Source organism: Odocoileus virginianus, chromosome 10, assembly GCF_023699985.2.
Source record: "Odocoileus virginianus isolate 20LAN1187 ecotype Illinois chromosome 10, Ovbor_1.2, whole genome shotgun sequence".
Classification (NCBI taxonomy): Eukaryota; Metazoa; Chordata; class Mammalia; order Artiodactyla; family Cervidae; genus Odocoileus; species Odocoileus virginianus.
The window spans coordinates 32,522,413-32,541,124 of NC_069683.1; the positions used below are offsets into that span (position 1 = coordinate 32,522,413).

An 18,712-nucleotide genomic window follows, 5' to 3' on the forward strand; every position below is an offset into this window, starting at 1 on the left:
TATAATATAACTCAATCAAAGAGCCAATTAGTCACAGGGGAGGCCTAGGGTCCAGGTATTTCTGACTCCTCAGCTCCTGTGCCACTGACTTACAATGTGCCCATGATTGTTGTTACTGTTGTTTAGTTGCTCAGTGATGTCTGTCTTTTTTGTGACCCCATGGACTGTAGCCCACCAGGCTTCTCTGACCATAGGATTTCCCAGGCAGAATACTGGAGTGGGTTGCCATTTCCTTCTCCAGGGGATTTTCCTGACCCAGGGATCGAACTCAAGTCTCCTGTATTACAGATGGTTTCGTTACTTCTAAACCACCTGGGAAGCCCTATGAAAGGATGTTGCATGTTGTCAAACACTTTCTCTGCATCTATTGAGATGATAGGGTTCTTTTAAACAACCTTCGCAAAGTAGAACTTTATTTTGAGGTGGCACATCTTTTAAAGATTCAGTTCAGTTCAGTCGCTCAGTTGTGTCCGACTCTTTGCGACTCCGTGAACCACAGCATGCCAGGCCTCTCTGTCCATCACCAACTCCCGGAGTCCACCCAGACCCATGTCCATTGAGTCGGTGATGCCATCCAACCGTCTCATCCTCTGTTGTCCCCTTCTCCTCCTGCCCTCAATCTTTCCCAGCATCAGGGTCTTTTCCAATGAGTCAGCTCTTCGCATCATATGGCCAAAGTATTGGAGTTTCAGCTTCAACATCAGTCCTTCCAATGAACACCCAGGACTGATCTCCTTTAGGATGGACTGGTTGGATCTCCTTGTAGTCCAACGGACTCTCAAGAGTCTTCTCCAACACCACAGTTCAAAAGCATCAATTCTTTGGTGCTCAGCTTTCACATTCATACACGACTACTGGAAAAACCACAGCCTTGACCTTTGTTGACAAAGTAATGTATCTGCTTTTTAAAATGCTGTCTAGGTTGGTCATAACTTTCCTTCCAAGGAGTAAGTATGCATCTTTTAATTTCATGGCTGCAATCACCATCTGTAGTGATTCTGGAGCCCAGAAAAATAAAGTCAGCCACTGTTTCCACTGTTTCCCCATCTATTTCCCATGAAGTCATGGGACTGAATGCCATGATCTTAGTTTTCTGAATGTTGAGCTTTAAGCCAATTTTTTTCACTCTCCTCTTTCTCTTTCATCAAGAGGCTCTTTAGTTCTTCTTCACTTTCTGCCATAAGGGTGGTGTCATCTGTATATCTGAAGTTAATGATATTTCTCCTGGCACTCTTGATTCCAGCTTGTGCTTCCTCCAGCCCAGCGTTTCTCATGATGTACTCTGCATAGAAGTTAAATAAGCAGGGTGACAATACACAGCCGTGACGTACTCCTTTTCCTACTTGGAACCAGTCTGTTGTTCCATGTCCAGCTCTAACTGTTGCTTCCTGACCTGCATATAGGTTTCTCAAGAGGCAGGTCAGGTAGTCTGGTATTTCCATCTCTTGAAGAATTTTCCACAGTTTTCTGTGATCCACACAGTCAAAGGCTTTGGCATAGTCAATAAAGCAGAAATAGATGTTTTTCTGGAATTCTCTTGCTTTTACGATGATCCAGCGGATGTTGGCAATTTGATCTCTGGTTCCTCTCCCTTTTCTAAAACCAGCTTGAACATCTGGAAGTTCATGGTTCACGTATTGCTGAAGCCTGACTTGGAGAATTTTAAGCATCTCCTTACTAGCGTGTGAGATGAGAACAATTGTGTGGTAGTTTGAGCATTCTTTGGCATTGCCTTTCTTTGGGACTGGAATGAAAACTGACCTTTCCCAGTCCTGTGGCCACTGCTGAGTTTTCCAAATTTGCTGGCATATTGAGTGCAGCACTTTCACAGCATCATCTTTCAGGATTTGAAACAGCTCAACTGGAATTCCATCACCTCCACTAGCTTTGTTCAAAGTGATGCTTCCTAAGGCCCACTTGACTTCACGCTCCAGGATGTCTGGCTCTAGGTGAGTGATTACAGCATTGTGATTCTCTGGGTTGTGAAGGTCTTTTAATGATTAGATTTTTAAATAATGGCTGGGTTTTTAAAAAGTTGAATATGCTATTCCAGGAATATGTCTTTTACATCTCTACAGTTACGGAGCACCCCGAAGAGCCAACAGTAAATTAATACGGAGCTTCACTCCCACATTGTTTAAGGGTCAACTGTGTGCATTTGAATAGAAATTTAAAATTTACAATGTACTTTTGCATCAATGATGCTATTTGTATAAATTATGTTAAGAATCACGTGAGATGGGTATACAGGCATTTGACTCACTTTCCCAGTGAGGAAATTAAGGTCCAGATACACATATTAAGTGACTCACCTAAAGCAACACAGTTACAGAGCATCTCCCATGTAAAAGGTGTTTTTACCTTAGAAAACAGCTTCAATCACCCCTCCCAACACACACACACACACACACACACACACACACACACAGTGTGTCTGTAGCCAGTAAAAGCAAATGAAATTTCATTTCCTCTACCTATTTTAAAGGAACTAAAAAGCAAGAAAAAAGGAGCTGAAATGTAAACAGAAGAAAGAATGAGAAAAGACTCAACTATAGATAATTAACAAACTGAGTAATTTGTCTTCAAATCACTGAAAATTAACTAATTAATATTTTCCTTTAAGCAATTACTTGTACTCTTTAACCCTACTTAAACTTTTAAAATACTGAATCATAAACATTCAAGTTGCTCTATGGCCATGTGTCTATGACAAGGGCCAATTCCATGATCTGATTCCCTGACAGATTTCCACGTAGGTGTACCACACAGCGGGGGCCTGGAATTCAGAGCCCTCACTGTTTCAGAGTCATCTTAACTACCAGGGGCATTTCTACGTGCACGGTCATCACAGCTCTCACAGGGAGGCAGAGGCCAGAGCAACTGCGCCAAAGAGCCGTTTAGGAAGTCAGCAAAGCCCCACCAAGCATCTGTCTTCCCGCGTGTTCTCTCACTTGTTATCAGTGTAGACAACTAATAAGCAGGCATAAAACTCAGGATGCTTGGATATATTTTCCCCATGTAACTACAGACCAGATGTCTTTTGCCAACAGGAGGATATGAACAGAATCTAAAGTAGCCTCTTCCCAAATAAGACAAAACAACTTAGAAACTTTATGCATCAAATAGACAAACAATGAACCAGGCATACTCCTCAGGAATAAAAATGAATAAACTACTGATATAACAACACGGCTAAGTCTCAAAATCATTACACGGAACAGAAGAAGACAGACACAAAAGAATGTATACTTAAGATTCAATGTGTATAAATTCTAGACAAGCAAAACTAATCTAAGGCAATGGAACTCCTCAGTGGTTGCTAAGGTTTGGGTGGGGGACTTGACTGCGAGGGACACAAGGAAATTTCTGGGGTGACGGAAATATTCTGTATCTTCACTGAGGTGGTAATTGTACAAGTATATATATTTGTCAAAACTCATTAAACGTCACACTTAAAATCTGTGTATTTTATTATATACAAATTATGCTTCCATAAAGAATATTTTTAAGAAATCTACTGAAAGTACAAAAAGAATCTACTAGAGCCCTACATTTGTGAGTGACTTTAATAATTCTCTTAGAAATCAACAGAGGAAGCAAGCAAAATTAATAATATGGACTGGTGGCTGAGATGAGAGAACTGAAGACTATGAGCTCATCGCCTCCCATGAACACACCAAAAATACTACTTACAGAGCAACTATCTATAGGAATGACCTGAAAACTAGCAGAAAAGAATTTTCCATAATTAAGACACAAAGTAGGAAGTACAAGAATACGGGAAGGAGGGGAGGAGACATACTACAGTTAGAACCTACATTTCCAGGTCAGTGAAACACAAACAGGAGGAATGGCACAATCTCAGAAGTCCTCCCCAAGGGGTGAGGACTCTTAGCCCCACATCAGGCTCCCCAGTCTAGGGCTTCTGCACCAGGAATATAAGCCCCCAGAACACCTGGCTTTGACAACCAGCAAGGCTTATATCCAGGAGAGCTGGAGTGCTAGAGGAAACAACAGACTTTGCTCTTCAAGGGTGCACACAATATCTCACACTCTGAAACCCAGCTAAGAGGCAGGAATTTGAAAAACAGGTCAGACCCAATTGCTGATCTTGGAAAACCTCCCAGGGAGGGAGGAAGCAGCTAGGACTCCCCCAGGGGACTGGCAACAGCCATTGTGGGGAGTTCATTCTATCCCATGGACACTGGTGCTGGTAAGCACCATTTTGGTTTCCTCCCTCTAGCTTATTAGTGCTGGGACCTGCCCTACCCACCAGCAGGCACAAACCAGCCCCATGCCCCCTGGTAGACAGTTGCCAAGACCTGGCTCACCCACCAGCAAACTAGCACTCCCCTTTACCATGCAGCCATGTAGGCACCAAGCCTTGTACAACAGCAGGCCAACAGCAGGTGTATGCACAGCTTACACAGGCCATGCAGTTAACCCTGCAGTAAGCCTACCTCACCTTCTAGCAAGCCCAGAGTCACTGTATGTGGCACAGCCTCAAAGCCAAGCAGGTTGCGGGCCAGTCCCATCTACCAGTGTGTCCACAGGAGTCAGCCCCACCAACAAAGGGTGCATTCAGCCCACACAGGGGACACCCCTAGAACATACAACTCCAGTGATCAGAAGGGAGCATGCTGGTGGTCCTCATAGGACATTGCCTATATAAGGCACCATTTCTCCAAGATCAGAAGATATAACCAACATACCTAAAACAAAGAAATTAGACACAGAAAATTGGGCAAAATGAAAAGAAAAGAAACTGCAAAAGCACAAACACCAGAAGTCTAAATAACATACTACTAAACAACCAATGGGCCACTGAAGAAATGAAAGAGGAAGTAAAAGATACCTAAAGAGAAATAAAAATGGAAACACAATGATCTACAATTTATGGGACACAGCAAAAGTAGTTCTAGTAGAGAAATTTATAGAGATACAAGCCTTACCTCAGGAAACAAGAAAAACTTTAGATAAACAATCTAACCTTACATCTAAAGGAACTAGAAAAAGAAGAAGAAAGAAAACCTGAAATTAATAGAAGGAAAGAGAGAAAAAAAGATTAGATCAGAAATAAAAGAGACAGAGACTAAAAAGATATTGAAAAGATCACTGGAAGAGACAGACTTAAGAGCTAAGAGCTAGTTCTTTAAAAAGATAAGCAAAACTGATAAACCTTTAGCAAGACTCATTAAGAAAAAAGACACAAAATCAGAATGAAACAGAAATTAAAACCAATACCACAGAAATACAATGGATCATAAGAGATTACTATGAACAATTATACACCAATGAAATGGACAATTTAGAGGGAACAGATAAATTTCTTGAAATATACAATCTCCTAAGACTGAATCAGGAAAAAACAGAAACAGATCAATTACCAGTGATAAAACTGGATCAGTAACTTAAAAATTCCCAAAAAACAAAAGTCCAATACCAGATAGCTCCACAGGTAATTCTAAAAAGCATTTAAGAAAAGTTAACACCTATCCTTCTCAAACTATTCCAAAAAGCTAAAGAGGAAGGATACTTCCAAACTCATTTTACAAGGCCAGCATCAGCCTGCTATCAAAACTAGATAAAGATACCATACAAAAAAAGAAAATTATAAGCCAATATCACTGATGAACACAGATGTAAAAAACTTCAAAAAAATCTTAGCAAGCTAAATTCAACAGTATATTAAAAGAATCATACACCACGATTAAGTAGAATTTAGTCCGGTAACTCAAGGATAGTTCAGTATCTTCAAACCAATCAATGTGATACACCACATTAACAAATTAAGGGTAAAAATCATACGATCATCCCTATAGGTGCGGAAAAAACTTTTGACAAAATCTGACATGCATTTATGACAAAAACTCTCCAGAAAGCTGGTATAGAGGGAACATACCTCGACATACTAAAGGCCATAATGACAAACCCACAGTGAACATCATACTCAGTGGTAAAGAACCAAAAGCATTTATCTGTTCCTTCTACATGGTTAAAAATTCTTATCCTCTAAGAGCAGGAACAAGATAAGGGCATCTACTCTTTTCACTTTTATTCAACACAGTAGTGGAAGCCCCAGCCATAGCAATGAGATAAGATAAAGTAAAAAGAATCCAAATTGGAAAGGAAGAAGTAAAACTGTCACTGTTTGCAGATGACATGATATTATATACAGAAAATCCTAAAGATGCCACCAGAGAACTATTAGAATAAATGAATACAGTAAAATTGCAAGATATAGAATATGCAGATATTTATTCTATATACTAACAACAAATTATCAGAAAAAATTAAGATAACAATCCTACATATAGATCAATGGAACAGAACAGAGAGCCCAGAAATAAACCTACACACCTATGATCAATTAACCTTCAACAAAGTGGGCAAGAACACACAATAAAAAAAAAGACAATCTCTTCAACAAGTGGTGCTGGGAAAGTTGGACAGTCACATGCAAATCAATGAATTTATAACACATCTTCACACCATACAAAAAAAACAAACTCAAAGCGGCTTAAAGTCTGGAATATAAGACACGACACCATAAAATTCCTAGAAGAGAACATAAGCAAAACATTCTCTAACATAAATCATACCAATGTGTTCTTAGGTCAATTTCTCAAGGCAATAGAAACAAAAGGAAAAATAAACATTTGAGATCTACTCAAACTTAAAAGTTCCCATACAGCAGCAAAATGAAAAGATAACCTACAGACTGGGAGGAAAAAACTGAAGACAACACAAACAAATGGAAAGATAAATTTTGCTAATGGGATTGAAGAATTAAAATTATTTAAATGACCATACATATCAACTATATTTCAATAAAACTAATAAAATGAAAAGTTTGAATCACAAAAGCATCAAGTTTGCTTTTATAAACACACACATACATACACTTTTATGCTTGACAAACCAGGAGTATATAGTTGTCCCTCGGTTTCTGTAGTGGATTGGTTTCAGGATTTAGCCCCTAACCCTTTAGCCCCCAGGCCTGTCAGATACCAAAATTCATGGATGCGTAATTCCCTTATATAAATTGGTTTAATATTTGAATGTAACCTGCCCATATTGTCCATAGACTTTAAATCATCTCTAGATTAACACATAATACCTAACACAATATAAATGCTATGTAAATAGTTGCCACTGTGTAGTAAATTCAAGTTTTGCTTTTTAGAACTTTCTGGAAATTTTTTCCTCAAACACTTTGGGTCATTGATTAGTTGAATCTGCAGGTGTAGAACCCACAGATATGGAGGGCTGAGGGTACATGCTTTCAAAATATCCAAAGTAATGTTTGCAAAAATGATTCTTGTGTTCAACCACAGAGAAAATTCCTAAAAGTTGAAATCTTTTAACTCACAATTACCTAGTAAAATGAAGAAAATCAGATAGAAAACCAAAAGGCTAGATTAACTAACACAGAATCATATGAGTATCAGATACGTCCCACAGAAAATTCTAAAAGCACTTCAAAGTAATTTTTGGATTAAAGAAGACTAAAATCATAGACTGTTAAGAAATTAATAACATTTAGAACATTGTATAAGAAAAGAAACAGTTAAAGGAGTACTCAGAGGAAAATATACAGCCTTAAATGCATTTATTAGAAAATAAGAAGACTGAAAATAAATAAACATTTAATTCAGGAAGTTTAAAAATAAACCAAAAGTAAGAGAAAGAAGGAATTAAGAAAAATAAAAGCAGAAATCAATGAAAATCAAATAACACTAGACTTAAGCTGGAGTTTTGAAAGTTCAATAAATAGTCCTGCCACTAATAAATTTGATTAAGAAAAAATGGTTAGTATTATTACAAGAACTAAAATTGAGCACTAAGTGCCAGGTATTGTGCTAAGCACTTTACATTTAATTCTATATCAATTTGATAAAAAGATATTATTATTACCAACCTAAAATACATCTTCTCCCCTTTCCTGTTTTATTTTTCTTCCTTAGCACTTCTCGCTCACATACCAGATATTTTTTTTTAATCTTTCTTATTAATGTTTGCACCAACACAACATTTTCTTGTTTTGTTCACTGTTATATTTCCAACACCTAGAACAGTGTCTGACACAAAATAGATCCTTCATTTTTTTTAATAGAGGGTGGCATAACCCCTATTATACAAAAGTAGAAACCATGACAAAGTTGTTTGTACAGGACTAACCGGAAAGCAAGTGGCAGAGCCAGAGTCCCAGGTTAGCCAGTGATGTCAGAGGCCATACTGCTAATATTATATTATATTGTCTTCTTAATAAATATTAAGAATTAATATGGAGCTAAAACCACAGATCTAAGAATTACAAGTGAATATAATATACATCTTTATACCAATAAAATTTAAAATCGCAATGTAATGAACAATTTTCTGAAAAATATAAATTATCAGAATGATTCAAGATGTGAAAAACTTAAATAACCTAATATAAATTGAAAATAATAGGGACCTCCCTGGTGGTTTAGCAGTTAGGAAGTCACCTGCCAACGCAGTGGACGCAAGTTTGATTCTTGGTCTGGGAAGATCCCACATGCCGTGGAGCAATTAGGCTCACAAGCCGAGTGCCTGGAGCCCATGCTCTGCAACAAGAGAAGCCCATACACTGCAACAAAGAGCAACCCCTGCTTGCCGGGACTAGAGAAAGTTTGCGTGCAGCAACAAAGAACCAGCACAGCCAAAATAAGTAACTAAACAAAAAAGTAAAAAAAAATAATAGAAATTTCATCTCCACCGGGTACCACGACCAAAAAATTTTAAGGGGAAATCTCATCAAATAGTGAATAGGTAATTTCTATTATTTAAACGGTTCATGAACATACAAAAAATGAAAATATTTTATTTTTAAAATGAGGATAGTATAATCCTAACATCAAAAACCATAAGGGCAGCGGGAAAGAAAGCTACACTCAAAATTCTGAACGAAAGTGGTAACAAACTGAATTATTTATTGTTGTTCAGTTGCTTAGTCGTGTCCAACTCTTGGCAACCCAAGGACTGCAGCACACCAGGCTTCCCTGTCCTTCACTATCTCCCTGAATTTGTTCAAACTCATGTCCACTGAGTTGATAACACCATCCAACCATCTCATCCTCTGTCACTTCCTTCCTCTTCTGCCCTCAATCTTTCCCAGCATCAGGGTCTTTGCCAATGAGTTGCCTCTTCTTATCAGGCGGCCAAAGTATGGAGCTTCAGCTTAAGCATCAGTCCCTCCAATGAATATTCACGACTGATTTCCTTTAGGATGGACTGGTTGGATCTCCTTGAAATCCAAGGGACTCTCAAGAGTCTTCTCCAACACTACAGTTCTAAAGCATCAATTCTTCGACACTCAGCTTTCTTTATGGTACAGCTCTCACATCCATACATGACTACTGGAAAAACCATAGCTTTGACTATACAGACCTTTATCGGTAAAGTAATGTCTCTGTTTTTTAATATGCTGACTAGATTTGTCATAGCTTTTCTCCCAAGGAGCAAGCATCTTTTAATTTCATGGCCGCAGTCACATCTGCAGTGATTTTGGAGCTCAAGAAAAAAAGTTAGTTACCATTTCTATTGCTTTCCCATCTATTTGCCATGAAGTGATGGGACCAGACGCCACAATCTTCGTTTTTTGAATGTTGAGTTTTAAACCAAGGTTTTTCACTCTCCTCTTTCACTTTCATCAAGAGACTCTTCAGTTCCTCTTCGCCTTCTGCCATAAGGGTGGTGCATCTGAATATCTGAGGTTATTGATATTTCTCCCAGCAATCTTAACTCCAGCTTGAGCTTCATCCAGCCTGGCATTTCGCATGATGTACTCCACATTTACATCAAATAAGCAAGATGACAATATACAGTGCTGATGTACTCCTTTCCTGATTTTGAACCGTCTGTTGTTTCATGTCCAGTTCTAACTATTGCTTCTTGACCTGCATACAGATTTCTCAGGAGGCAAGTAAGGCGGTCTGGTATTCCCATCTTTTTAAGAATTTTCCACAGTTTATGGTGATCCACACTGTTATGATCAAACTGAATATAGCAGTATATCAAACCAAGTGAGGTTTAATCCAAAAGTACAAGGATGGTTCAACATTTTAAAAAATCTATTAATGCAATTATTTCTTTAATAAATTTTAAAAGTATATGATCATCTCAATTGGTACAGACTTGAATAGACATTTCATCTATGTCTATTCTAAGATATAAGAATGACTAATAAGTACACGAAAAGATGTTCAACATCACTGGTCATTAAGGTAATGAAAATTAAAAATCACAATGAGATACTACTCCCTACCCATCAGAATGGCTATACTTACAAAGATAAGTAATATAAAGACTTAGAAAGGATGTGAAGAAACTGGAACTCTCACACATTGCTAGTGGGAAGGTTAAATCTTATAGCTACTTTGGAAAATTGTTTGGTAGTTTCTTAAAAAGTATAAACATAAATAATATGTGATTCAGCAATTTCACTTCTCTGTAGCTACCCAGGGAAAATGAAACCATATGCCCACATAAAAACTTGAACATGAATATCCATAAGCAGGACTATTCATAATAGCTCCAAACTGGAAACAATCTACATGTGCATCAACTAATAAATAGATAAACAAAGTGTTGCATATCTAAACAAGGAACAACTGTTTACTAATAAAACGGAACAGACTACACATATGTGCTGCAACAGGGATATACCTCAAAAACATCATGCTAAGTGAAAAAAACCAGGTGTATAAGCCTAGATATTGTATGATTCCATTTATATGAAATATCCAGAAACAGAAAATCTAGAGGGACAAAGATCAGTCATTACCTGGGATTGGGATGGGAATGATATTGAGAGCAAATGGGCATGAGGCAACTGCTGGGGGTAGAATTGCTTAAATTGGACTGTGGTGATGCTGTAAAACTCTGTGAATGTATGAAAAATCACTGAATGGTACTTTGTTTTGGTATCTAAATTATACTTTAAGAATGCTGTTAAAAATCACATTTACAAAAATGAGAAAACTGCTGGTTTATGAAATATGTTTAATCAGGGCTCTATGAAAATCTGCTGGATGGCAATGAAATTGGATAAAAAATGGAAAGAAGCAAAACACATGCATTATTTTAGCATGAATTAACAAAATGATAATTAGGTTTGGGTGTATGATTACCTAAGAGACATAAGCAGTTATAAGAAGAACCCAGAAGAATGATGAACACTATAATCTCCAAAGATAAGAACTATGAAAAATTTGTGACAACAACTAAAATACTTTCACTTTCAAGAAAAGAAAAGGTAGCTTGATCAGGGCCATTAAGTCAAGATGCAAAATCAAACTGCTCAAATTTTAATCCACACAAGTTGTTCTACTTTTTTCTATAGGGAAAAAAAAAAAAATCATTTAAAGCCTATTAACTTACCCATATAGATGGGCGTCCCACATGTGGTTTGCAGCATGGCCTCACTCCTTCCATGCTTCTTCACTGCTAGGCCAAAATCAGTCACCTGCAAGAAGAAATTCACATAGTCACCAGTTTTCTAGACCCAAAGTTCACACATTCTGCCAACAGAATTTTCACCACACTGTATTGCATTTAATTCAGGAATTTTTGAGGATAGAGGGGCTTTCCCTGTATTATTAATAAGGACCTTCCTTCCCCTCCCCACCTGCCCCTCCTTGTGAAAAAGAAACCTGGTCAAGAGAAACTTAGTTTTTCAAATTTTGAAAAAACACCCATAATGTTGATTATTCACTCCTTCTAATTTAAATTCACCAGTTCAATATAGGGAGCTGCTCTTCCAAGAAGGCATTTAACATTTTTTAAAATAAAAAGTTATCTTTATCAAGTTATTTAATTGTAAAATACATCTGGCCTTAGTAAGTTTATTATCTATTTTTCTGATGCTCAAGCTATGTTTCAGTTTAAAAAACTGTTATAAATGCAAATCATTATTCTTGTCAGCACTCACAGAAACTCCTCCTTTTAATAATTATTTATAAAACATCTTCTCTAGTCAATGCTATCTTTTCTTTACTATTATTTCCTCTGTGTTTCTAGAGTATACTAATTTAAAAAATTATTACACTATTAAAAACTATGAGAAGCAAATTAACAGGAAAAAAAAATACACAATATAACTACAAATACACTGGAGGCCTACTGCTGCAACTTCAGGCTTTCTGCTCAGGTCTAAATCTTGGTCATTAAGCATTTGGTTATTAAATATTCAGTGTGTGCCCTTGGTATTGTCTCCCAAGTTGGAACAGCCTTGGGCTGAAAGCAGAAAAAACAGGCACATTTACTGATTACACAACCAAAGATAAGACTGTGGTCCACAGACACTGAATGTAAAGTTTTCAATACCTTATGGAGTAAGAAAATGTTCCTATCAACAATGTGATATCACTATTTCTCTAAAGAGATTAATAAATTTCTCCAGGAGTGTTCATGATGACACTACTTGGAGCATCATGATACGTTATCTTTCTCCGTAGAAAATGTATACAGGTATCAAATATATAAAAGTTCTCATGACCCAATTCAGTTCTTTGGAGGCCATTTATTCCTTCATGCACCAAATATTAACTGAGCGCATACAATATTTCAGGCATTACTCCAGGTACCAACAGCGAATAAGACACACAAGATTCCTGCCCTCATAGAGCTTATAATGGAATTATCTAAGAATATTTATTTGAGTATAACAATACTGTTAATTCTATTTATGTTATAAATGCAACAGAGCAAGTTATTCAAAGACAACATTTTATTCCCAAATTAACACATTCATATATTTTGAAAGCAACCACTTTTAAAATACTAAGTAATAAATAATGTATCCGATCATTTATTTGACATTAAAGAACATTTAATTTGAATAAAGTCTTCAAGAATAAATACTTGGCATACTAACTGTGCTTAGGACATAAATATTAATACCCAAGAAATTTTTAAATGAGAAATACAGACTTTAGCATTAATTTAGTATCAAAGGCACAGCCAAGGTGTACTTTGAATCTGTAACACATTTACATCAAATTACCAGGCATAATTTTGAAATTAATTAGAACTCAAGAGCATCTGTTTGTTTGCTATTAATTAATGATTCAGAACTATCCAAATGAATATCTACTTTAAAAAAATTCAGTAGCACTACTTAACTTGTAAAATTATTCTTGTCAGTCACAACCTCTTTTGTGAAATTTTAATTTTTTTAGCACAGGCTGCTTATTTTTGGCTGTTAAAAAGCTTCTGAAATGTATCTTAAAAAGAAGATGTACGTTGCCACTTTGATATCAAACTATTTATAGGCAAACATTTACCACCATTTCTAATATCTTACCTTTATGTTTAAGTTCATTTCATTGTTAGCATCAATAAAGCTGCTTTTAACCATTATGTTCTCCAGTTTCAGATCTCTATGTACTATATCTACCAAGAAAATAAACAACAAATCAAATGAAATGGATAATGAAAAAATAATTAGAGCGGACACAAATAGAACTTGACCAGTTAACATCCACTGTTGAAAAAGTAGATCAGTCCTGGGTGTTCATTGGAAGGACTGATGTTGAAACTGAAACTCCAATACTTCGGCCACCTCATGCGGACAGCTGACTCATTTGAAAAGACCCTGATGCTGGGAAAGATTGAGGGCAGAAGGAGAAGGGGACAGAGGGTGAGATGGTTGGATGGCATCACTTACTCAATGGACATGAGTTTGAGTAAACTCCAGGAGTTGGTGATGGACAGGGAGGCCTGGCGTACTGCAGTTCATGGGGTCGCAAAGAGTCAGACACAACTGAGCGACTGAACTGAACTGAATTGAACTGTTGAAAAAAATCTGAGGAGGGCCAGGCATAATTCTGCCCTGTTTCATTCCCTTATATTCATATTCCTTTTCTCCACATTTCTAACCTTAAGGAGCCACTTTCTTTGACTCCCTGACCTCTCCCCAACCCCCTGCTGCTCCAGCTGGCCACTCTTCATCATGAATGGCCTGGTGAGTGTGAAAGAGGATCATGTCCAAGGTTAGGTATTTCCTGTAGGAGGAAGCTTTCCTATGTCCTTCACTCTTCAAAGAGAGGATTACCTGTTTACTTCTATTCATATGTTAGTGTCAGCATAAACATTAAACATACTGCAACTTGGCTACATGTATAGAAACTATACTTATTTCAATATATTTTCTGCACCATCAGTCCCACTTTTCTACTCTTTATACATTAAAGTTAAAACAAAAACCCGTGAGACACAAAATCTCCAATTGAACATGTCAGGGCTCAGGCAGGACTTTTATGTACATGCAATTACTCTCATGTACCAAATATTTCCTTTGCAAATAACTGATCCAGTCCATATCCATTGTAATCATTTCCCTAAACTTAAAAAGCTATAGGTATAATTTCTGGGGAAATGAGGCTGGATGAGCCCTGGACTGTTTACTACTCCTAGTTGTTTACAGTTCTCTTCCACACCCAATCTGTGTTTGGAATTTCTATTGTTCTTCTTATCTCTTCTTACATAAACACCACAAAATTTTAACTAATATATCTTCATAAGGTGGTTTGACACTTGGCAGGGCAAGACTCTCTGCTGCTCCACTGTTCTTTTTCATTGTTTTCTTTACTATTCTCATCCCTCGCAAAATAATTTTATCAAGTTCCATGATAAATCCTGTTAAGATTTAGTTTGAAATATACTGACTTTATAGCTCAATGTGGGAGAACTGAAATTAGCAAAATATCAAGTCTTTGGTTTTCTGCTCTTGCAAAATTCCTCGCTCCCTGCCTGGAAAGCCCTCCCTTTTTCACCTGAGTTTGTATTCCTCAGCTCAAGTTTTGCTTCCTCTGTGAATTCTTGCTTGACTTTCCAAATCAAATGAGGCATTTAGTACACCTATGCTCCATGCTCTCTATATTGCTCTCAGAAATCATCATATTGTTTTCTGTACTCCATCTCTCACCAATTTCCCTGAGAGGCAGGTGCCTTGTGTTTGAACCTCTGTAAACTCTAGGACCAACCTCAATGCTGTAGGTGCTTAGGGAACATCTGTTGAACGAGCCCCTAGCTTCCAGCACCAGCTCTGCACACCTAACCACACCTAACTTCTCTGGAACGAAGTTTTTTCTCATCTCTTTTGAACTGTTGTGTTGGAGAAGACTCTTGAGAGTCCCTTGGACTGCAAAGAGATCCAACCAGTCAATCCGAAAGGAGATCAGTCTTGGATGTTCATTGGAAGGACTGATGCTGAAGCTGAAACTCCAATACTTTGGCCAGCTGATGCGATGAACCGAACTCATTGGAAAAGACCCTGAAGCTGGGAAAGATTGAAGGCTGGAGGAGAAGGGGATGACAGAGGATGAGATGGTTGGATGGCATCACCGATGCAACGGACATGAGTTTGAGTAAACTCCAGGAGTTGGTGATGGACAGGGAAGCCTGGTGTGCTGCAGTCCATGGGGTCGCAAAGAGTCGGACACGACTGAGCAATTGAACTGAACCAAACTGATAAAATGAGAAGCTTCTAAAGTCACATGTAAGCCAAACTAACACTGAAGGAAAAAAAAAAAGCAGAAGCATGAGGAAAAAGAGTAGCAATAATACCAGAGAATAGTAAAGCAATTAGAAGAATTAGTATAATATTTAAATGTGGATATTAAAGTAGTGAAATGACTCCCATATGGTGATGTACTGGTAGGTCATGCATTTGTCAAAACCCATAGAATGTACAATACCAAGAGTGAACATTAATGTAAACTATGGACTTTGGGTGATAATGATGTGTCAGTGCAAGTTCATCAACTGTAGCAAGTGTAAACACTCTGATAGGGGATGCTAATAATGGGGAAAGATGTGCATGCATGGACAGAGGTATTTGGGAATCTCTGTACCTTCTCAATTTTGCTGTGAACATAAAACTGCTCTAACACTTAAGTCTAAAAAAATTTTTAATGCCTAGTATATGCAGATTTTTAACATTATTATTAATATGAGTTTTTAGAAATTTCACTTCTATTGATTTTCTATTTTGGATTTAATAATATTAGCTTCTTTTCAAGCTGTTGAATAGAAATGTTCATAATTTCATTCTCATCCATGGAGAATGTAACTGCACACCTGTCTTGTTTCTAATTAAAATATATCAATAAAGTTACAAAGGAAAAAATTTAATTTTTAAAATCAAATTTTCTGTATTAGTAGGCATTACTTCTGTGACTATAAATCCTGAATACAATCACCCTTAAACAAAGGTGTCTATCTGTCTGCATGGAGTCAATGAGCTGGGTGATCCTCTTCTTACCCTTATTGTGAAGATAGGCTATAGCTGAGCCGAGACTTTGAATGATCCACCTTGTCTCATTCTCTGAGAAATGACCTTTCCTATCCAGAATTTCTTTGAGTTCTCCATCCTCACAAAGCTCCATCACAAGATACATTTTCTGACATAAATATAAAGAGAGAGAGCACAAATTATTCAGTTGGGTATGTTTAAATGTTATATATTGTATACAGAGAGTAGAAATATCATTATAATATTAATCAGTCTATTCATTTAAACATAGTTGCTATCTGTCATGTACAAGATACTCTGTAGGATACTAGAGGGGAAAAAAGTGGAATTATTAGTCACTCAGTCATGTCCAACTCTTTCCAACCCCATGGACAATAGCCCGTGAGGCTACTCTGCCCATGAAATTCTCCAGGCAAGAATACTGAGGTGGGTAGCCATTCCCTTCTCCAGGGGATCTTCTTGACCCAGGGATCGAACCCAGGTTTCCTACATTGCAGAAGCTACCAGGGAAGCTCTACTAGAGGAAAGAGCAAGCATAAAACATACTCTCTGCCTCCAAGGAGCTCAGAGTATGGTTATGATCACAATGTCATGTGATAAGTGCTAACAGAAGAGGACTGCCCAAACCGTGACAAGGTTACAGAGCAGGGGGTGAGCCTAAAGAATTCTCACTGTGAAGAGGCGCCATTTCAGGCAGGTCTGGATGACTGAACAGGGATTTATGGATAGAAAATATGGGCAAGGACAGGCATAGCACACAGCATTTGCAGACTCCACAAGCTGGAAATAACACTGGCAGTTAAAGAATAACACATATCTCAGTGTTAATAGCATTGGGAATTTGGTAAGTCAGAGAAGACTGGAGTGGTGAGGGGTGAGGCCAGAAAGAACGGGTTGGTGCCAGGCTGTAAAGAGTCCTGGATGTCACACAAAGGAGCTCAGATTTTTTTTCCCCCATATGCAATAAGTAGCCACTGAAGATTTTTTTTTTTTAATTTTTGCCCACTCTGTGATCTCCAACCAGGGATCAAACCTGTACCCCCCACAATGGGAGCTCAGGACTTCAGGACCAGGACTTCACTGGACTGCCAGGGAAGTCCCACCGTGGAAGATTTTTCAGCTTATGTCTGGAGTGGAGGAAGTGTATGTGCTATCATCAATTCTGCATTTCTAAACAAACACTCCACTCCAACAGCAATGCAGAGCAGAACTCAACAAACTTCTTCTCTGTGAAAGCCAGATACAGACAGTGAGTGTTTCCGGCTTCACGGACCATACCACCTCTTCTGTGACCACTGAGCTCTGCGGTCACAGCGGAAAAGCACCCAAAAACAATACAACAGGACGTTCCTTACGGACTCGGAAACTTAGTTTCATATAATTTTCACATGTCATGAAGTATTACTATTTTAACCTTTTTTTCCAACCACTTAAAAATGTAAAAAAACCTAACTTACAGGCCATAAAAAAAACAGGCCGCACTCCAGACGGGCTCACATGCTGTGTACACTGACCTCTTTTCATAAAAGGGTAGATGTGAGGAGCAGAATGAAGAGAAGAAGAAAATGATGTGAATGTACGCAGAGGGAGAACTAGTGGGACTCAGTGACTAATGGGGTATAAACGGTAAAAGCCACAAGTGAAATGCCTCTTCCATATTTGCTGTATCTGTGGATGTTTCCTATAATCACTTTAAGTATTCCAATAGTCAGGTCATCTATTGAGTCAGAAAGATTCCCAGTCAACTAAAATGCACACCTTTTTCATACTATTGCTATTCAGACACAGACCAGCCTCCATGTCTCCATTTGGTCCTCTGCCACTACATTTTCATCTTTGTAAGATTCTGTGACCTGATCCTGTTCTATTACCACTCCTGATGCAACTTTGTGTTGAGTCAGCAAGCAGGAAAGCAAGAGGAGAAGGCTAACAACCTTTCTTCCTACAGTCAAAATTCTGACTCACTAAACCTTAGGATGCCTTAGAATTTCAAAAGTAACTACAGAATTCTGTAAAGTCTAACGCAAAAATAAGCTTTTGAACTAGGCCATCATTTTTCCACTGACAGCATGGCAGAAATCATGAAATGAAATGGTAAGTGAATTATTTGGAAGGCAAAGTTACATTAGCAGTGCTTACAATACAAATTGATCCATTTAAAACATGTAAGCTGATAAAAGTTATTATCAATAAAGGTTTTTTAGAAGTCTTTCTGTAATTATTAAAAAATAATTGTGTAGGCCTGGAGAATATGTGGACTCACAAGAAACCCTACATAGTCAACGGATGATCAGTATTACTACCTTAGCCTAACCAGTCAGTTAACAATTTCCTTTAATCTTTAAGATGGCTTCAACTGGAAGTCTAGGCGTTTGTTGAGTTGGGAAGATGGGTAGACAGATCTGACCTTTGTGAATCAAAGGCAAACAT

At 37.7% G+C, this 18,712-nt stretch overlaps 1 protein-coding gene across 6 annotated transcripts in view; it reads right to left on the reverse strand.

The window, feature by feature from the left end:
* Window positions 1-18,712, reverse strand: part of STK33 (serine/threonine kinase 33) — a 185,717-nt gene that overhangs the window by 40,936 nt on the left and 126,069 nt on the right. For all 6 annotated transcript variants that reach the window (XM_020870826.2, XM_070473354.1, XM_070473355.1 and 3 more), the window contains 3 exons: window positions 16,292-16,430; window positions 13,331-13,419; window positions 11,407-11,491 (listed from right to left, as the gene is read on the reverse strand). In XM_020870826.2, the coding sequence (XP_020726485.2) occupies window positions 11,407-11,491; window positions 13,331-13,419; window positions 16,292-16,430 (313 nt within the window). The remainder of the gene's footprint in view (window positions 1-11,406; window positions 11,492-13,330; window positions 13,420-16,291; window positions 16,431-18,712) is intronic.